Genomic DNA, 21,326 nt, shown 5'->3' with positions numbered 1-21,326 from the left:
AAAATGTTCCATCAGCTGAGATAATCTCTTTGGGCAAGGATTGCCTCATGTTTTGGCCATTATTTCCACCTTTAAAAGCATTTCATGGGGCACCTGGTTGGCTCAGTGGTTGAGCATCTGCCTTTGGCTCAGGTTGTGATCCCGGGGTCCTGGGGTCAAGTCCCCCATTAGGTTCCCCGCAGGGACCCTGCTTCTCCCTCTGCTTATGGCTCTGCCTCTCTTTCTGTGTCTCTCATGAAATAAATAAATAAAATCTAAAAAAAAAAAAAAAAAAGCATTTCATGCTAGTGAATACTACATACTTACCATTCTCATGTAGGACATCCACAGCTAGAGTTGTCAGGTCTTTAGTACAAGTAGCCTGAACATCCTCAGTAGGAGCAGTGAATGTGCTAAGTCCAGTTATTTTGTTGATGTAAACCATTCTCCCTAGGGCTACATCAAAATGCTGCTGCCAATCCAAAGAACATGTACTTGACTCTTCATCTACAGAACAAGTTCTTGCTATAGATTCTTCACTCTGAAAACAAGTTCCATTCTGGTCAGCAGTGGAAACTTCTACATGACTCACTGACATTCTATTGGGAGAATCAGGACTTCCTATCTGTGGTTCTGAAGCTATAAGAACATCTGAATCTTTACTGACATCTTTAGAATGATCACAGGGTAACACCAAAGGAGTTTCTGGTATCACAGAATTCTCTGTTGTACTCTTGTTAGAGGATGTTTCACTATCTTTATTGAAGGAATTATCCTGTGTGACAGAGTCCAACACTGGAATGATGTCACTCTCTGTTTTCTCATACTTGTTTTTAGTTAACTCACAAGAATCTAGGGTTAACCCACTGCACAAGTCATGGTCTTTCCTACTGGAATCTGATTGTGGAAGTTCATCAAAATGACTCATCATTTCCACTGCTTGAGTCTCTCCTTCGGAACCTTTCATTCTGGATAATTTAGAGGCTAAAGATTTAGGAGACTGCTTGACATCCAAAGGTTTTCTGCTAAAATGAGATAATTCCTCTAGAGTTATAGGACTTTCTCTTAAGCAAGGCATCTGTTGTTCCAAACAATCTTCTTCATTGGAGAAAGGAAACTTCTTTGGGTAAAGCATGTGACTTACTGGTTGACAACTATTATTTGAGTCATGTTTCATCGTAGCGACTTTATAAATGTCTGAGTTGTCTAAGTGATTCTGGTCTTTCCATGGAATGCCAGGTTCAACTTGAGGACTGAGACTGGTAGAGATTTCAAAATTATTATTTTCTACCACTTCTATATTCAGAGGATTTTTAACCTTCCCATATTGCCTCTTAAACTTCTCTAACGATCCTAGTTGTGAACCTAAGCTTAGCTTTTTATGGGTTATGGGTTTAGAGGAACAAATCAATTTATCTATTTTCTTACTACCATTTGAAATATGTGTACACCAAGGGGAAGAGGATGTGTCAGGTAATAAGCAATCTATTTGTGAGTTTTTACTACTTTCCTGAGAAATAGAAACATTTTTATAAGTTGCTATAGGTTTGTTCTCTACCCCATACCTTATATTTGTTCTGCATAATTTTTTGTTAGACAGTTGAGCAAATTTCTTATTTAAAGTGCTGGTTCTATCTTTGATTTCTGGAGTCTGAAGTGAATGGCACACTCTATTTAGAAACGTTTCTCTGGCACTCATGGGACCAGGTTGAATACAATTTTTAAGTAAATGTTCTCTTTCAGTTGATTTAGTTTGCTCATTTTGTACCACATGAGTTATAAAGCCAGTGGAACATAATTTAACTTGTCCATAACTAAAAACGTTTGTTCTTCCACAATTACTAGGCTGTTTTTTTTTCTCTTCCTCTCTCTGAGCACCATGTAGTCTCAATAGTGTTGCTGCAAAAGGCAGAGATTGGCATCCCATTTCGGTAGCATCTTTAAATCTCTCTAGTTGATTCTGAATTCCATTATTTTTCAGGATACTGGCAGCCATGCCATTAAAAATAGTATTTGTATTTTGTATTTCTAGATCATCTCCACTCTTCTCAAAGCAGTATGATGTCTGAAAAGGTCTTGCAAACATTTCTGAATGGATTCTACTGAGATTTTCTGAAGAGTTAAGTTCTAAGCAAAGTTTTTTATGTTTTTCATTTTCTCCTGATTCTGATACTTCAGCTGTCTGTTGTTCCAAGATCCCTGATTCTGAGCAAGAGCTATCTTTGGTTTGTAAAGATGACTCCATCACTTTACTATGGCTTGGGTCAACTGATTCATAATTATACAAAAATGAATCATTTGTCTTTTTTCTGATACCTTCCAAATCTCTAGAATTCTCGGTGTTTCTTCTGTTTTCTATAGTAGCTCTTCTTTTCACAGCTTTTGATTGAATATTAAACATTTCATAGGAATCCGAAATACTATTACATGCTTCTTGGAAATTGACCTGGTCACCTTTCTCATCAGAGGGCACATGCTTCTGAAGAGTAGCACTAAATAAACTAAAATCATTATCTTCACTAAATTCTTTAATGTCCTCACCTGATAATTCCATAAATAATTTTTCTTTCTTTAAAAACATTTTCACTGCTTCCTGAATGCAAACCAAAACAGTATCCCAGTCTTGAAATTCAATCAGCGTTTTTGCTGGCTCCATGCACACATCATATTCACAGAATTGGCACTGCATATTGATTACATATATCCCATGGAGTTCTGGATTAGCCCGATGCCTAGGACTTGAATTCACTTGTCTACTGGATGAGCCATTCTTTGGTTTGCATATAATACTTTCTCTCCTCAATAAAAAATCAATGAATTTATGCAGCTTTGTCCTTAAAACTAGTCTTTTGTTCACAAACAAAAACTGCATGTTCTTGTTGTAATGTGCCTCAGAGCTGATATAGCCACTAAGCTCAAATTCCTTATATTTAAATTTTATTTCTCTTAATTTTTGGGATTTACCCAGTCCATAAATTTGACAAAATCGGGAACATACGTCTTTGGTTTTAGGGACCTGAAGAACCATGGAACCAGAAACATCATTTCTCAAAGAGAAAGAAATGGATGGGTGCATGAGTGAGAGAGCTTCTATCCTCTGCCTAACCTTCTCAAACTCCAGTCTAGGGTCCATGCATTTCCTTCTTACAGGTAACTGATAAAATAGGTTATATACTGTTACTGTTGTCCCAGCACTTGGTCTAGTCAAGTCAGCTTCACAAGCTTTCAGGGCTTTTCCATTCTGAAACAGTTTCACAAAAGTTTTCATTGTCCTGTTTTTCTTGGATGAAATTTCCACAGCGCTGGCCATGTCAGCTATACTTGCCAAGGCCTCCCCTCGGAAACCATAAAACCTGGGATTCTCCAAGTCCTGTATAGAGTTGCATTTACTAGTGAAATAACGATTTCCCACCTTGTCTATATCATCACTCCCCATCCCGAATCCATTGTCTATCACTTGAACTTGGAAGGTTTCCATGTTCACCCTGACGGCCACACATTTTGCTTCAGCATCAATACTGTTGAGGACAAGCTCCTCAACACACTGGCCTAAGGAGCATATTGCCAAACCGGAGCGCAATCTGGCCTGTACTTCAACTGACAAGCACTTGATCATGGCAAGGTAGAAAGCTGGTAAGAACGCCAGGCACTGGTTTCCTTCTTTCACTGGAAATAATTGCCTATGGGAAAAAACAAAACAAAACACACACACACAATCAAAGCCTCAGAGTCACACAGCATTATCCATCTCTCTCAAGCATTACAGAGAAATACCATTTGAGGTAAAGTAAATCTCTTATTAAACCACGTTGTAAAAAACAAAACAACACAAATTACTGCTTTGATCTCTAGGCAGATCACACAGCTCATGTTTGGTGCGATGGATTTAATATCCAAAGCGGCATTCACAATTTCGTAATTTTCACTGCTTCTTTCTAAATCCCACATGCCCTAAAGTGAAATCATAATCACACTTGAAGCTGACCCGTAAGACAGTGTTCAAAATTCTAATCACTTCACCAAAAACAGATGTTCAAATTAAATTCAGCTAGAAATTCACACACACACACACACACACACACACAACCCAAGCTAGTTTCATAATATTTATACATTACACAATAATAACCATGACTTTTAGTAAAAACTCATAATGAAGGGTTAAAAGACGGAGGAAACGTAAAAACTCAAACTGTTGTCTCAAGAAGAGATGGGCATTAAGAGGTTATCATTCATCACTAATTGGTTAAATGTTGCCTCAGAGGAAAGAGACTGGGAATGGGAATGGGTAGGGCAGGAACTTCCTTTTCACGATCAACCTTTCTGTAGCATTTGATTTTTGAATCTTGTTCACACTTTACTCTGAGAAACAGTTTTCGGAAGCTGACAGCATTTTGGTTATTTGACAGATGGCTACACACTACCTTAACAACAAGAGAGATGTCCTGGGGTTGTCTGAACGTGATCCTACGTTTTCCTGTCGCGTATAAATTAAGGTTGGAGTGCCATTCAAGGTCTCCTTCCTTCTTCATAGGTGAGAGGGCAGCGTGACTGGACCTCTCGCAGGGGGGAGGAGGAGTTCTCCAAAGCCAGGAACACCAGAGCTAAATCGCAGATTTGATGTTTTTTCCTGTTTTGTTTTGTTTTGTTTTTTGTTTTTTAAGATAAGTAACTTTGCAGCCGGCAGCAAATGACCCGGGGAACGTCTAATGGGTATGCTGTTACCCAACCAACCTAACGATTTCTTGAGGACATCGCAGTCTTCCGTGGGCCACGGTCAAAGGGGACGATCTGGTGCAGGTCCCCAGGGGCGGGGACTCCCGGGGGCAGGCCCGCCGCTGCAGGCCCCCAGGCTCCCGCTCCACCCCGACCCCTCCCCCAACTCGCAGGCCGAGCCCGGCCGCCTCCTGCGCAGCGGGGTCCCAAGCACGCCCGCGGAGGTCGTCACGGCCTCTCCGCCGTGACAAGGCTCCCGGGACCGTCCTCTGCACGCGTGCCTTCCCCCGAGTCCCCTTGAAGAGCGCCTCACCAACTCCTGGCCACCAACCGCCTCGGACGCCGGGCGCGCGCACGTCGGCTCGCGAGGCTCATGCACGCGCCACGAGCCTGCGCCGCGGAGGCGACTCGCTAGGAACGAGCGTTCGTCGGCGACACGCAAATGCGCATGCGCACCGGCTGTTCTCTGATTGGGAGGCTAGGTGGGGGGTCTCTAACCGCTGGCACCCCGAATTCTCCATCCTTATACCTCGTTAGCATGATGTGAAAAGCTGTTCCCAGCAGTTTTCACTTTAGCTTTTCTCGTTTTCCTTTCCTCTTTCTTCCTTCGCGCGTACTGCCTACCATTTAATTCAATTTGCGTTTCGTAGGTCTTTCACTAGAAGGTAAACTATTTGAAGGTGGGGATTTTATCTATTTTGTTTACAGTGCCTGTCCTGTTAAGGTACTCAATGGGTAAATAAACCCACAGCCTCCCATCTTCTGTAGTTACAGCATTTCAGAGGTGGAAGAGACTGAGAAACTAGCTCAACCCTCTTAATTTACAGGCAAGGACACCAAGACTCCTTTCATTGACTTTTATTGATGTTCCTAATGCCCCCGCAGCTCCTTTCCTAACTGATGAGAACTGTAAGAACCCTGTGAGAATAGGTGTTTGGGAAATTATTAACCAATCCTGTTTTTGCTGTCTCATTTTCATTGAAACCTATCATTTTCAAAAATTGTAATTTATGACAAACTTAAGTCCAGTGAGCATTTGCTATATACCTGTTTAATGGCTGACCAAGCCAAATTGGGAAACGTGAGGGGCTGATGAAGCAAAATCCTGATTATTGCTTGTAGGGCTGCTGTAACAAAATACCAGACTGGCTTAAACAATAGAAATTTATTTTGTCACAGTTTTGGAGGCTATAAATCTGAGGTCAAGATGTTGACAAGTTGATTTCTTCTGAGGCTTCTCTTCTTGGCTTGTAGATGGCTGTCTTCTGTGTCTTCACATGTTCTTTCCTCTATGCAGGTACATGCCTGTGTCCAATTTCCTCTTTTTTTTAAGGACACTGGGGCACATTGGATTGAGGCCTACTCTAATGACCTCATTTAACCTTAATTACCTCTCCAAAGGTGCTATCTCCAGATAGTCACATTCTGAGGTACTGTTAAGACTTAAACACATGAATTTGGGGGTAAGCAGGGTATGTGTGATACAATTTAGTCCGTAGCATTGCTTTATATGAAATCCTTGCCCAGAGGAAAGGAATGACAGCAGATACTCCAGAAAAGTAAAAGTAATATGTCTAAGATGTCATTTGAACAACTAACAAATTGAAATTGTGGTATTTGTTGTTATTAGGTATGGAATTTCCTGAAGAAAACTGCATGGAAACCATTTTAAAAAGTGATTCAGAGTTAACTGCTTTTTCTTTCAGCTCTCTTTAAATTACATTAAAATTCTCTTCCCACAGATGTTTACTGAGTAAATACCTCTTATATTGCTCAAAATGAAGTTCATCAAAAATAAAGACAGGACCCTATGCAGAAGGTTCTAGCGTAGCTTTATTTATTTAGAACTGTGTAGAGTTGTCATCTTTCTATATCATACATATATTATACAGTAATATTCAAATACCTATACTAACATAACTTAATTTACTGATCCATTCTAATACTGAACACAGACTAATTCTATAATAACAATAAAAACAAAGCCAGCGAGTTTATTTTAGAAAATTTAAATTCAGGCCATTATTTCACAATTTGGAAATCTGAGTAATCCAACTTTAAGATGACTTTCTCATTCCTGAAGTTTGCTCTGTCGATGTGTGATTTGGGACTTCCTTTTGTCTCAAGCCATTCCTGCATAAGACGTACTTTGGAGACAGGACCTTGCAATTGTCCTTGCACTGTGCCCTGGTCAGTGTTCTGGACCCAGCCAAACAATCCCAGCTTTTTACCCTCAGCCTAAGGGAAAGAAAAATACAAGAGAGAGTAAAATCCAGTGAGATTGGACAAAACAGTGAGACTACAATCTGTTGCCAGAATCTTGGCCTAGAATCAAGCCACTGAAACTAATTTGATGTTGTCCAGAACAGTCAAAACAGAACTACAGCAAGGAGAATCTCATTGACCTTAACATGAAGTGTTGGCCATTTGACTCCACTTCCTTCTTCTACCCTATAAAACCTAGGCACTAGAAATTTTCACTATATAGTCAATTTGGTTAAGTACTAAAGACTTAAGTACTAACGCAAATCAGATGCTTTCAAAACCATTCCCTAAGGCTAATTGTTGTTAGGATACTGGGCTGTATCTTGCTCATTTTTCCTTCTCTTAATCAAGAATCTAGTGGGTATATTAAATAGAAAAAGCATGAAGTTATCTGATCCTTCTCTTTGTCTTCAGCCAAGACCACACCTAAACAAATCCAGATGAATGAGTGTTCATTGTATCTTTAGAGATCATTATTTCCTGGGCAACACATTCATTTGTTCTCACTTTAGAAAAATTGTCTAATCCAAGGTATTTATGTTATATCCAAAGTCCACTTTCTGTCCTCCTCCTAGAGAAGGAAAAAGCATGTAGTGATTAGTCTCTGAACATCAAAGTTTCATGAGACTACATAACTATTAGGTTTTCACTTGACTTTCTTCTCTTCTGTCTAAATAATCACACCTTTAAAGTAGAATAAGTCTATCAAGACCATCTAATCATTGTAGTTGCTTTTCTCTTAGTCTTTCCAACATTTTTTCCTCTAAGTCATGAAACTGTGGAATGACTGAAAAACTGGGAGAGGTAGCAATGTTTAGAGATAATTTTTTTTTTGGTAAAACTTGCAAGCAGAAATATTAGAAAAGTTATCATTAAAGTAACTTATCTAAATGGAAAGAATCGGATTACAAAAGAAAATGGGAGTTACCATGACTGCATGCCCAAATGCCAGAGGAGTGACCTAGCAAATATGGGAAATTGCTGCAGTTGGCCAAAGAAAATGTTATGCACAGCAAAACCATGTTTGATGAGAAACTAAAGTATCTATCAAATCAGTTATGTTCAAAGCAAAGACATGTTTGTATAATGAACAAAAAGAGACTGCAGTCAAATAACAATTTAAGGGATACAGGGGAAATTAAGGAAGGAAAAAAAATAGAAGATACCTACAGCACATATTAAGTGCCAAAGATGGGGGTCATAAAAAAAGGATGCAGAGAATAGATTTTAAGGAAGACTACATCCAATTGACTTTGTGTAAGAATTGCACTCTTCTGCTTCAAATTAACCTAGGAGAACTGGCTATCCCCAGCTCTTTCAAGTTAACTCACATGGTAACTAGCTATAATAACGATTATATTGAATTTTGAGCAGTAGTTTATAAAGTCAAATAGATATACTTTTTAAAGATTTTGTTTATTTGATAGAGAGAGAGAGAAAGAGAGAGAGAAAGCATGAGCAGGGGGAAGAGCAGAGGGAAAGGGAGAAGCGGGCTCCCCACTGAGTGGGGAGCCAAGGACATGGGGCTCAATCCCATGACCCTGAGCTGAAGGCAGACACTTAACTAACTGCCCCTCCCAGGTGCCCCTCAAGTAAATCTTTAAATTGCAATGTGATTTATCTGAACTCTTAAGAGTGAAAAAAATACCCCCAGATGTGACTGGTATTGAGGATGGGAATTTCCGGTAGATTGTTTTGTATTTTGTTTTTGTTTTTTTCTTAAAGATTGTATTTATTTATTCATGAGAGACACACACAGAGAGAGAGGCAGAGATACAGGCAGCCGGAATAGCAGGCTCCATGCATGGAGCCCGACGTGGGACTCGATCCCGGGACTCCAAGATCACACTCCAGGCCAAAGGCAGGCGCTAAACCACTGAACCACCCAGGAATCCCCCTCCGGTAGGTTTTAATTGTGCATTTGATTCTGTTCTTTTTTTTTTTTTTTTTTTTTTAAGATTTTATTTACTTGGGATCCCTGGGCGGCTCAGTGGTTTAGTACCTGCCTTTGGCCCAGGGCGTGATCCTGGAATCCCAGGATCGGGTCCCACATCGGGCTTCCTGCATGGAACCTGTTTCTCCCTCTGCCTATGTCTCTGCCTCTCTCTCTCTCTGTCTCTCATGAATAAATAAATAAAATCTTTCGGGGCCAGGAACAAAAAAATAGTTAAAACGAAAAACTAGATTTTATTTATTTATTCATGAGAGACAGACAGAGAGAGAGAGAGAGAGGCAGAGGGAGAAGCAGGCTCCATGCAGGGAAGCCCGACGTGGGACTCGATCCAGGGTCTCCAGAATCACACTCCGGGCTGAAGGCTGCGCTAAACCGCTGGACCACCGGGGCTGCCCTGATTCTGTTCTTATTTTGAAATGATAGTATGTTGCTGAGTCGTGTTCCATTTTGAATATCTAAATAAGCAAGTAGTGTTTGTTCCTAAGAAAAATCCAAAAAGGCTAATTCTTCCTCATAATCATATTCTGGAAACATTATTTTAAGGAACATAATCACCAATTCCAGTTTCAATCTAAAAAGAAAGTCCCTTCAGATCAATAACCTAGACTTCCAACTTAGGAAGCTAGAAAAAGAAGATCAAGCCAAATTCCAAACAAGCAGAAAGATAAAAATAATAAAGATTAGACTAGGAGTTAATAAAATAAAGCATAGAAAAAAAGAGAAAAATCAATGAAACCATAAGTTGGTTCTTTAAAAAAGATCAACCAAATTGCCAAGTTTTTAGCTAGACTGATAAAAAAAGAGAGAGAAGGCTCAAATTACTAAAATAAGTAATTAAAGAGGGGACAGTACCACTAACCTTACAAAAATGAAAAGGATTATAAGGGAACACCATAAACAATTGTGTACCAACAAATTAGATAACTTAGATGAAAAAGGAAGATTCCTAAAAAGACTCAAACTACTAAAACTGACTCAAAAAGAAATAGGAAATCTGAATAGACCTATAACAAGTAAAGAGATTGAATTAGTAATTTAAAACTTCCCACAAAGAAAAGCCCAGAACTAGATGGCTTCACAGGTATACCACATGTTTAAAGAAGACTCTTTCACCAATCCTTCAGAAACTCTTCCAAAAAACAGAAGAAAATTCCCAAATCATTCCGTTAAGCCAGTATTGCCCTCATATCAAACTTAGGCAAAGACATCACAAGAAAAGAAAACTATAAACTAATATCACTTATGAATATAGACACAAAACTCTCCCACAAAATATGAGCAAATCAAATCCAGCAACATATAAAAGGGATGTCACACCATGATTCATCCCAGGAATGAATGGTCAGTTAAACAGAAAAATCAATACACCATAGTTTAAAAATCACATTTTTTAAAAAAGATTTTATTTATTTATTTGACAGAGCAAGCGAGCACAAGCAGGGGAAATGAGTGGCAGAAGGCAAGGGAGAAGCAGGCTCCCAGAGAACCTGATGTGGGGCTCAATCCCAGGACCCTGAGACCATGATCTGAGCAGAAGGCAGACACTTAATGGACTGAGCCATCCAGGTGCCCCTAAAATTCATATTACTTAAAACACAATATTAATAAATAAAATAAAATACCATATTAATAAATGAAACAAAACAGATGATCAACTCATTAGATGGAAAAAAATTGACAAAATCCAACACTCAAACTAGGAATAAAAAGGAACATACTCACCCTGATATAGAAAGCATCTGTGAAAAACCCACAGCTCACATCATACCTAATGGTGAAAGACTGAACAGTTTCTCCCTATGATCAGGAGGAACAAGACAAGTGGCTCTTGCCACATTTATTCAATATTATATGGGAGGTTCTAGCCAGGTCAGGGAAAAAGAAATAAATGGCATTCGGAGAACACACTTTGCATGACCTCAATCTTTTAAAATTCATTAATACTTTAAAAATGAAAACAACAAAAAAACACAATAAGATACCATTTCATACTCACTAGAATGGCCCTAATAAAAAAGACAATAACAGTTGTTGACAAGAATCTAGAGAAATTGAAATTCTCACACATTTTTAGAGAGGATATACATGGTACAGCTGCTCTGGAAAATAGTTTGGCAGTTCTGTAAAAAGTCATACATAGACTTACTAGGTGACCCAGCAATCTACTCTTAGGTATATATACCCAAGGGAATTGAAAATGTTACATAAAAACAAATATATAAAGGTTCAAAGCATCATTATGCTGTGAATAATTAGATATTATATATCTAATTTATAAATTAAATTTTATCATTAGTAGGTCTGTATAGGAAAAAACATAGTATATATAGGGTTTGGTACTAACCACGGTTTCAGGTAATCACTGGGGGTCTTGGAATGTATCACCTGCAGATAAGGGGGGCTAGTATACTGATACATGCTATGATATGGATAAACCTCGAAAACATTATGTTAAATACGGCAAACACAAAAGACCACATATTGCATAATCCCATTTATATTAAATGTCCAGAATAGGCAAGTCCATAGAGACAGAGATGAAGTTAATGATTGCCAGGGGCTGCAGAGGAATGGGATTTCTTTTTGGGATAATGAAACATTCTGGAATTTTTTTTTTAATTTATTTATTTATGATAGTCACAGAGAGAGAGAGAGAGAGGCAGAGACACAGGCAGAGGGAGAAGCAGGCTCCATGCACCAGGAGCCCGATATGGGACTCGATCCCGGGTCTCCAGGATCGCGCCCTGAGCCAAAGGCAGGCGCCAAACCGCTGCGCCACCCAGGGATCCCACATTCTGGAATTAATGCACAACTTTGTGACTACACTAAAAACCACTAAATCATACACTTTTATTTAAAAGGGTGAATTTTCCAATCAAGAAATGGGCAGAAGCCATGAACAGACATTTCTCCAAAGAAGACATACAAATGGCCAACAGACACATGAAAAAAATGCTCAACATCACTTGGTATCCGGGAAATACATATCAAAACCACAATGAGATACCACCTCACACCAGTCAGAATGGCATGAAATGACAGATGTTAGCGAGGATGTGGAGAAAGGGGAACCCTCTTTCACTTTTGGTGAAAATGCAAGTTGGTGCAGCCACTCTGGAAAACAGTATGGAGGTTCCTCAAAGGGTTGAATAAATAGAGCTACCCTATGACCTAGCAATTGCACTACTGGATATTTACCCCAAAGATACAAAGGTAGTGATACGAAGGGGCACCTGCACCCCAATGTTTATAGCAGCAATGTCCACAATAGCCAAACTATGGGAAGAGCCCAGATGCCCATCAACAGATGAATGGATAAAGAAGATGTGGTATAGGGATACCTGGATGGCTCAACCATTAAGCGTTTGCCTTTGGCTCAGGGTGTGATCCCAGGATCTGGGATCGAGTCTCGCATAGGGCTCCCTGTGAGGAGCCTGCCTCTCCCTCATGAATAAATAAATAAATTAAAAAAAAAAAAGATGGTGTGATATAAATATACCACGGACTACTATTCAGCCATCAAGGAAAAATGAAATCTTGCCATTTGCAATGATGTTGATGGAGCTAGAGGATATTATGCTAAGTGAAATAAGTTAATAAGAGAAAGACAATTATCATATGATCTCACTCATATGTGGAATTAAAAAAAAACAAAACAGAGGATCATGGGGCAAGAGAGGAAAAAATAAAACAAGACAAAATCAGAGATGAAGACAAACCATAAGAGACTCTTAATCATAGGAAACAAATTGAGGGTTGCTGAGGGGAGGGGGAATGGGGGTATGGGGTGACTGGGCACCATTAAGGAGGACACGTGACATAATGAGCACTGGGTGTTATATAAGACTGGGTATTATATAAGACTGATGAACCACTGATCTCTATCCCTGAAACCAATAATACATTATATGTTAATTGAATTTAAACAAAAATTTTAAAAAGTGTTAATGATACAGAAAAAAGGGGTGAATTTTATGGGATGTCAATTATATTTCAACTTTTTAAAAAGTCCCTTTGAGTATTCTCATCATTCATTCTAGGAATGAGTGATTGATGATATTGAATTAAGAGGCCAGATATCAACATACAAAGAGACTGTCATGAAAGAAAACAACTGTTGAAATGAACACATGGTTAAATGACTGTAAGTAATAAGGAATAAGCTCCAAGTCTAATGAAAAAGAAAAAGAGATGGTATTTTCCTTGCAGTTTTCCAAATCAATATTTGTTGCCTGCATTCTTTTATTGTCTCTCTGACCTGGGGGGTGTGGAGACAGTAGAGAAAGATGGGCTATCTTACTGTCTTGTCCTTTTCCCTCAAAACCTTTTTTTCCCTCAAAAACTTCAATTAATCTTTGAAGCTGTCATCCCCATTTACTAATTTACCCTGCATAATTGGTACCAAAGCTAACTGCAACATAACTTTTGCTATGACTTTTCAAGAATTCTTTCTTTTTAAAAATATTTATTTATTTGAGAATGAAAGAGATAGTAAGAGACAGCATGAGCAGGAAGGAGAGGGAGAAGCAGGCACCCCACTGAGCAGGAAGCCTGACGTAGGGCTCAATCCCAGGACCCTGGGATCATGACCCAAGCCAAAGGCAGATGCTTAACTGACTGAGCCACCCAGGTGCCCCCAGCAATTCTCTTTCAACAAGCACTTCATATATGCTTATGAAACAGGAGGAAATGATTTGCAAGTGATTGGAAAAAAGAGGTAATGACATGTAATATTCATATTTCAAAGATTGCAGGGTTGAATTTTATGTGCCACAGTACCAGGAACGGGACACTTGGAAAGCTCTGCAGTCTTGACTCATTATCTTTGGGGTTGGCCATACATGAAGAAGGCAAAAGCCAGATATCCCTTTGACAGAGACAGAGGGGATATTGAGATTGCAATTATGTGCGCATGTTGTGACATGAACATGTGTGTTCATCCGCACAATTACTCCACAACATTCTACTAGGAACACTAGACCCACGTCCAGTGTCACCATTACCTACCCTGGAATAGATAGAGTATTTTCATTAGAAAAGCTTTAGCCCGGAAAGGTAACTCTTCTTTCAGAGCCATAATAAGCAGAAAGAAATCGAGTGGGGGAATGGGCAAGGTTGACGAAGTGAAAGAGGTCTGAAGAAAATCCAGCAGCTTCCTACAGAGGAAGAAATTACATATATTTCATAAACATCATGAGTTCATCTAAACGCCCCCTGATCCAGGCGCCTGAGTGGCTCGGTCAGTTAAGTGTCTGCCTTCGGCTCAGGTCATGGTCCCCAGGACCTGGGATCGAGTCCTGCATTGGGCTCCCCGTTCAGTGGGGAGCCTGCTTCTCCCTCTCCCTCTGCCTCTTTTCCTCCCTCGTGCTCTCTCTTTCAAGTAAATAAAATCTTTAAATGCCATCTGATCAATGTTGTCTTTCCTACAAAAATCGTAATCTGGTTTGATAAGACCACAACAGGGAGAACTGGGGATGCCCTCAATTCCCCTTGGGAAGAGAGAAGCTCATTAATGTGTGTCTGGTACTCTGGTACCCCCATCAGAAACGAACGATGACAACAGCACGTGATTCTGCCATTTACATTGTCTTTCGTCCACTCCAAAGCCTTTTCATTCCCACTGCTCTACAAACCACCATGCAGCTACTAGATAGCCAGTTCCCCCCAATGCACATTTGTCAGGAACACTGTATCTTGTTCCCATGCAGGTAACGTAGGTATGTCCCCAAAGCCTGTAGGACACATACCTGAGTGTACTTGCGGAAAAACACCCCTTGGACCTTCCCAAAAATTTCATAATCCACTGATATCAGGGTGTCCCCTTCTGCCATGTTCATGCCCACACCTGTCAGAGACCAGAAAAGCAGAAAAGCAAAGGACTCGTTATCCTATTCCAGGACCTCAAATCCCAAGGAAGAAAGGGTCAGACCCACACTTCTCCATCTGTAACCACTGCGACCTTTCCCTGACATTGTGGTCCTCGAACTTCAGAGCGCGTAAGCGGATACGTGCCAGCACGGGCGTGCTAAGTAACAGGAAGACACCTGGGCTGAGAAGTGAGAAGCTTGGGGTCGCAAGTGCCCAAGAGTCCCCTTTGGGGCAGTTACCTGCTTATTCATTTGCCTCCCTATACCTATCCCCGTCCGGCTCCCTCTCCATCCCTTTCTCTTCCCACGGACCCAGCTTCCATTGGCCACCAGAACCCCCTTCTACTAACATTTTAGGGGTATCGAATTATGGACGCGCTACGGGTCCCCTTCCTAGGCTCACCCTCCTCGTCCTCCTCTCGGGCGTTCAGGACAGCACGGCCGACCAGCACGCCAACGGTTCCCACTGCAGGGTAGCCTCGGCGCCCGGAAGCCTAGAGAGCGGCCCCTCCTTCGCTGTCTCTCATGCCCATCATCTCCGCCGACCAATCAGAAGTGGAAAAGCTCAGCCAGAGCCCGCCCAGGGGGTGGGGTTTCCAAATACGGTTGTCTGGGAGCACTGGTAAGCCTAAGGTTGGGGATCTGTCCAGAGTCGAGGCGCTGATTCCACAGGCCCAGGCCTCACCTCACCTCGGTCACTAAGCGCAACCCTTTTCTCTTTTTCTGGAAAAAGGCGTAGATGAAGAAGCACCTGAAATAAATTCAACCACTCAACAACTATTTACTGAAAGGCTTCTGTGTGCCAGGCACACTTTTAGGTGGTTGACCTACATTAGTGGACAAAAAGGATCACTGGCCTGGATAAACTTAAAATCTGGGGATGGGGGGAATCCCTGGGTGGCTCAGCGGTTTAGCGCCTGCCTTTGGCCCAGGGCACGATCCTGGAGACCCGGAATCGAGTCCCATGTCAGGTTCCCGGTGTGGAGCCTGCTTCTCCCTATGCCTGTGTCTCTGCCTCTCTCTCTCATTCTGTGTGACTATCATAAAAAAAAAAAAAAAAAAATATATATATATATATATATGATGGGAGATAGACAATAAACATTGAATACACAAACACATAAATTGAATAGGACACATACAGGCATACCTGGTCTCACTGCACTTCACAAATATGTTTTTTACAATTGAAGGTTTGTGGCAACCCTGCATTGGTGAAGTCCAACAGTACCATTTTTTCCAACAGCTTTGCTCACTTTGTGCCTCTGAGTTGCACTTTTTTTTTTTAAGATTGTATTTACTTATTCATGAGAGAGACAGAGAGAGAGGCGGAGACATAGGTAGAGAAAGAAGCCTCCCTGCCCAGAGCCTGATGTGGAATTTGATCCCAGGACCCCGGAATCATGACCTGAGCCGAAGGCAGATGCTCAACTGCTGAGCCACCCAGACATCCCTCTGAGTCACACTTTGGTAATTCTCACAATATTTCAAACTTTTTTTCTTTTCTAAAATATTTTGAGAGAGAGCATGAACAGGGAGGAGGGGATGTGAGGCTCAATCCCAGGACCCTGGGACCATGACCTGAGCCAAAGGCAGATGCTTAACCGCGTAAGCCACACAGGTGCCCCAAACTTTTTCATCCTTATTATATTTTTATAATATATTATATATATTTCACCATTATTATATATAAAAAGGTATGTACATTTTTAAAGACATAATGCAAATGCATACTTAACAGACTACAGTAGAGTGCACTGGGAAACCAGCATATTTAAGTTATATTTCTATTTGACTCACTTTATTGCAGTGATTGGAATAGAGCCCACAATGTCTCTGAAGTATGCCTGTACCTTTCTGCCCTTTTTCTTTCACTTCTCCTCAATTTTGGGGTCATGCCCCAGTCTGGAATTGGTAGCAAGGGAGGTAAGTGAATGGGAGGTCCCAGAGGACATTATTCCTCCTTTTGTGCTTATGGAAGCTACCCACCAGATTCTACCTTACTAAGAAAATTCCAAATAATGCTTACCTAAATCGATTGATCACAAGCACAAGCAAAATAACCCATGGCTCCAGAATCACAATTGAATCAATCAGGGACACCTGGTGGCTCAATAGTTGAGCGTCTGCCTTGGGCTCAGGGCATGATCCCAGGGTCTGGTATAGGGATCGAGTCCCGCATCAGGGTCCCCATAGGGAGCCTGCTTCTCCCTCTGCCTCTGTGTGTCTCTCTCATGAATAAATAAATAGAATCTTAAAAAAAAAAATTGAATCAATCAGTCTAAGCCAAATGACCAAAATCCATGAATTTCTTTTGAGAAAAGAGAATTGTTGACAGAGTTGTGGCTGATGATTGTTAAAAGTACAGTCATCTGGGATCCCTGGGTGGCGCAGAGGTTTGGCGCCTGCCTTTGGCCCAGGGCGCGATACTGGAGACCCGGGATCGAATCCCACATCGGGTTCCCGGTGCATGGAGCCTGCTTCTCCCTCTGCCTATGTCTCTGCCTCTCTCTCTCTCTCTCTCTCTCTCTCTCTCTGTGACTATCATAAATAAATAAAAATTTAAAAAAAAAGTAATCATCTTGCAAGCATTTGAATCCAGCTACTCTGATGATTAAGAATATATGAAGGAAAACTGTGGTGTTTACTGTTCCTCTGTGGATTGCTTTGTATGCATTATGTCCCTTCAGAATATAAGACTCCATGTGTGAATATTCCAGGTGGGCAGACTTGGTGAGGTGAGATGGATTTGCAATGGAAGCCATAAACATTCATCACTTCACTTGTCCCCCCACTGAAAAGTGAGGATCCAGATCCTGAAGAATCATATAACCTTAGTGCTGGAGTGGGGATGGGGTGGGGAGCTGGATTGAATGTTATGCTTGGCAATATTTGAAAATAATGCTAAACAGAGTGTCCGGTTGATGTTTCTTTCTCTAAAACTCATTTTTATTTGTATTTTATTTTTTAAAGATTTATTTATTTTAGAGAGAGAACATGAGTGGGAGGGGGAGAGGGATGGAGAATCTCAAACAGGCTTGATCTCATGACCATTACTGGGATCATGACCTGAGCTGAAACCAAGAGTTAGACACCCACCCAAATGCGCCACCCAGTTGCCCCTAAAATTCATTTTAAAAAACCTAGCTTCTCAAAAGATTTTAAAAAACTATTGTCTACTAATATGGGACACTGTAGGATATACAAAGATGAATGATATGTAATCTTTGTCCTCCAAGAGTTTTTCTTTAGTATAAGGGACAAATATGCATGCAAATAATGACAGTAAAATGCACAACATGCTAGTCAATTCCATGAACATCCACTGAGAGCTCCTCATGAGTCAGCCCTGTCCTACAACAAGAACAGAAAATACTTGAGAGCACAAAAAAGCAAAAAGATTTATTCTGACTGGGAAGATTGGGCAAGTGTTCTTGGAGGAAGTAGCACAATGTCCAAGGTTACACAACCACAACCAGTAAGTAAGTGATGGAGCTGGGATTATTTCCAAACAGTCTGAGTACGGAGCCCCCTTCCATAAATGCTATGCTCTACTACCTCCCAGTGCATGGAACTTGGGTCAAGGTAATTCCACTGATATACAAAAGTGGAAGAAAAATAAGAAAAGAAAAGAAGAAAAGAAAAGAAAAGAAAAGAAAAGAAAAGAAAAGAAAAGAAAAGAAAAGAAAAGAAAAGAAAAGAAGGGATCCCTGGGTGGCACAGCGGTTTGGCGCCTGCCTTTGGCCCAGGGCGCGATCCTGGAGACCCGGGATCGAATCCCACGTTGGGCTCCCGGTGCACAGAGCCTGCTTCTCCCTCTGCCTGTGTCTCTGCCTCTCTCTCTCTCTCTGTGTGACTATCATAAATAAATTTAAAAAAAAGAAAAGAAAAGAAAGAGAAGAGGAGAAGAGTAAGTGTGGGTAGTCAGGTGTGACCAGACCAAGGGTTAACCCTGGCTGCACATAACTGCAACAGCGGAAGCTTTTAAAAATACCAATACCCAGGTCTCACCACCAGAAATTGCTTTCCAGGGAGTCCTAAACCTTAGCTAGGGTTGCCATACACTGGGCTAGACTCTGGGGAGGCAGGGCTGGAAAGGTAGGCTGGACCTAATCTGGCAGATTGAAATACCATGTTAAATTATGTGTTTCAACTTGAAAGTAAAAGTAAAGAAGGTATAGGTAAAGGAGAAGCCACTGTAGGAGAACCATGGGGGTCAGAGATATTTAAGATTAATTACTCTGGCAGCAACATAAAAAATGAGGTTGAGGAGCAGATGTTGAAGGCAAAAATAGCAAGAGTGACGCTGTCCCAAAGAAAAGTGAGGAAGAACTCACCAAGGGCAGTAGAAATGCAAAGGAACAATCATATTTGGGACATTGCAAAGTAAATTAAGCAGAGTCTGCTGACTAATTAGACAGAAGGGGTGACAAAGAGGGAGTGGTGCGGGGCGCCTGGGTGGCTCAGTTGGTTGGGCATCTGCCTTTGGCCTGGGTCATGATCCCGGAGTCCTGGGATGGAATCCCGCATTGGGCTCCCTGCTTGGTGGGAAGTCTGCTTCTCCTTCTCCCTCTTTCTCTGTGCTGTGTGTGTGTGTGCGCGCGCTCTCTCTGTGTCTGCTCTCTCTCTCTCTCTGTGCGGTCTCTCTCTCAAATAAATAAATAAATCTTTAAAAGAAAAGAGGGAGTGGTGCAAAATAACTGATGCTTTCAGCACACATGAGAACCCTGGACAAAAAGTAGATGGGGACATGGGGAGATGATCATGAGTTTGCTTTCTGTCATATTGAATTTGAGTTTCCTGGGGAATATTCATGGTGGAGGTGCTAAATGGGCAGCTAGAAATTTGAGTCTGTAATGAAGGAGAGAGCCCTAGGCTGAATATCATTTAAACACAAGAGAGACCTGACATTTCAGCATTTGGTTGAAATCATTAAAGAAGAGAATGCCTGGAACTGTGTGTATATGAGAAATAAGAGGGTTTTGGAGAACACCTAAATTTGGTGGGCAGGCAAAGAAGGGACATAAATGCCCGAGATCTGGAATAGGAGGTAGCAAAAATGTGAAAGAAGAAACCAAGAAGGCGGAGGAGCAAGTGAGAAGAGAGTTCCAATGGAGTGAAAAATCAATGATGGCAAATAAGTAGGCTAAAGAAATAGGAGCTTTTGTCTTTGGCCATTGGGAAGTCACCAACAGCCCAGCAGTTAAATAAAATGGAAAGTGTGGAAGCCGGACAACAGTGGACTGGACACTGAAGGGCAGATGAAAGAATGAGGACCACAAACGTACAGCTGTCTATTAAGAAGGCTTGAGGAGAAGAGGAGAAATCCATGAGACCCTAAGATGAGAGGCAGCAGGCCATGGGAGATGAGGTTTGCTCTGCAGGGCAAAGTCAGACATATTTTAAAACCAAAGAGAAGGAGTATGTGGATAGATACAACTCGAAGTGAAGAAGATGGAGGGGTAACGTGATGGAGTCAAGTCCAGGAGGGTACAGAAAGGGACTGATTCAACAGACCACAAGGAAAGAGAAAGATTTTCTTTTTCCTCAGACACCAGAGGGAAGGAATTCAGGATGGAGGGAGGCACTCTGGGCAATTCAGCCAGACTGGAGGGGAGCTGCAGGAGTTGATGACAGGCAGGCCAGATGCTGACATAATTAGGACCTGGAGCGTAGCGGGAAATGTCTGAAAGTGCATATAGAGAGAAGGCAGTTGAGTCAGCTATGAAAGAAAATAAGGAATCAGAGGACTGGCCCGGGGGAGGGCCCACCAAGGAATGTCTCTGTAACATGTAAAGCTGTAATAATGACGTGCTGAAGCATTAACACCGACTACTGCTGTCCATTTTATGTCCCAAGTGCATGAATCTTCCTGAGTAGTTACAGGAAAAAAGTAAACCGCCTGTTCCAAACATCTTACCCAAACGAACTTAAAGCATGAAGACAAACAAACCCCTTTCTAATGTTAACAAGTCACAGAATGTCGTTTAGCGTTGAGGACCGGGTTACACCGATCATTTTCAATCCGGTAGTTAACTCTATTATCGTTACACTTGGCTGAGTCACCGTTGGGCCTCGCGGAGAGACGGGCCAGAGTTACCACGTGAGAGCAAAACATCGTATCAAAATAATTAGATTGGCTACGAAAACTACCTCGGAAGAGGCCCTGGGCAGCACAACTTCGCCGAGCAGCTGACGTCTGCCCGCAAGCTCCCAACTGCGGGCTGGGACCGGCGCGGAGGGGCCGCACACCCGGGGCCCGCACGCGGCAGCCGAGCGCGCTAAGCAAGGCGACCAGCAGGCCCACTGCCGCGGGGCGGGCGGACGCCGCAGGCCTGCACCGCGACGCCCGGGCCCTTCCAGGGGCTCCGACTCTTGCCAGAGAGGGGCACGCCCCAGGGGCTGGGAGCATCGTTCTCAGAAAAATACACGTTCTTTGATGGAGCCCCAGAAACGCCTCTCCCGCCCCCTCTCCCGTTCCCCAAGGGCAGGGCGGGACGGAGCCACGGAGCCCGCGGGACACCGGGTCAAGGGACACTCGCCCT

General features: G+C 41.8%; 2 protein-coding genes across 9 annotated transcripts in view; both read right to left on the bottom strand.

The window, feature by feature from the left end:
• Window positions 1-5,061, bottom strand: part of MLH3 (mutL homolog 3) — a 32,254-nt gene extending 27,193 nt beyond the window's left edge. For 2 of the 6 annotated variants that reach the window (XM_055304256.1, XM_055304259.1), the window contains exons 1-2: window positions 4,404-5,033; window positions 307-3,659 (exon numbers count right to left, since the gene is read on the bottom strand). In XM_055304256.1, the coding sequence (XP_055160231.1) occupies window positions 307-3,595 (3,289 nt within the window). In that variant the 5' untranslated portion in view covers window positions 3,596-3,659; window positions 4,404-5,033. Of the gene's footprint in view, window positions 1-306; window positions 3,660-4,400 lie in introns of all 6 variants that reach the window. The other 4 variants (XM_055304261.1, XM_055304257.1, XM_055304260.1 and 1 more) reach the window with 4 other exon arrangements.
• Window positions 5,062-6,510: 1,449 nt separating this feature from the next.
• Window positions 6,511-21,282, bottom strand: ACYP1 (acylphosphatase 1). Of its 3 annotated transcripts, none has more exons than XM_055304242.1 (3): window positions 20,935-21,282; window positions 14,662-14,759; window positions 6,511-6,933 (listed from the first exon to the last, which is right to left on the bottom strand). In XM_055304242.1, exons 1-3 carry the CDS (start codon window positions 21,191-21,193, stop codon window positions 6,718-6,720), a joined length of 573 nt encoding a protein of 190 aa, XP_055160217.1. In that variant the 5' UTR covers window positions 21,194-21,282; the 3' UTR covers window positions 6,511-6,717. The 3 variants fall into 3 exon arrangements, with proteins under 3 accessions (XP_055160217.1, XP_055160218.1, XP_055160219.1); XM_055304243.1 differs by lacking the exon at window positions 20,935-21,282 and adding an exon at window positions 15,185-15,261; XM_055304244.1 differs by lacking the exon at window positions 20,935-21,282 and adding an exon at window positions 15,132-15,241.
• Window positions 21,283-21,326: the final 44 nt, after the last annotated feature.

This window comes from Nyctereutes procyonoides, unplaced genomic scaffold (genome assembly GCF_905146905.1).
Source record: "Nyctereutes procyonoides isolate TBG_1078 unplaced genomic scaffold, NYPRO_anot_genome, whole genome shotgun sequence".
NCBI classification, from domain to species: domain Eukaryota; kingdom Metazoa; phylum Chordata; class Mammalia; order Carnivora; family Canidae; genus Nyctereutes; species Nyctereutes procyonoides.
This window is presented reverse-complemented; position numbering and strand designations above follow the sequence as displayed.

What these genes read in the sequence shown, in the direction of transcription:
- ACYP1 (XM_055304242.1), bottom strand. Translation starts at nt 21,193, where the DNA reads ATGCTCCCAGCCCCTGGGGCGTGCCCCTCTCTGGCAAGAGTCGGAGCC. An exon ending in TGCCCAGGGCCTCTTCCGAG is followed by an intron (nt 14,760 to 20,934) that starts GTAGTTTTCGTA and finishes GGTCTCTGACAG; the next exon opens with GTGTGGGCATGAACATGGCA. An exon ending in TTTTCCGCAAGTACACTCAG is followed by an intron (nt 6,934 to 14,661) that starts GTATGTGTCCTA and finishes TCTTTCCCTTAG; the next exon opens with GCTGAGGGTAAAAAGCTGGG.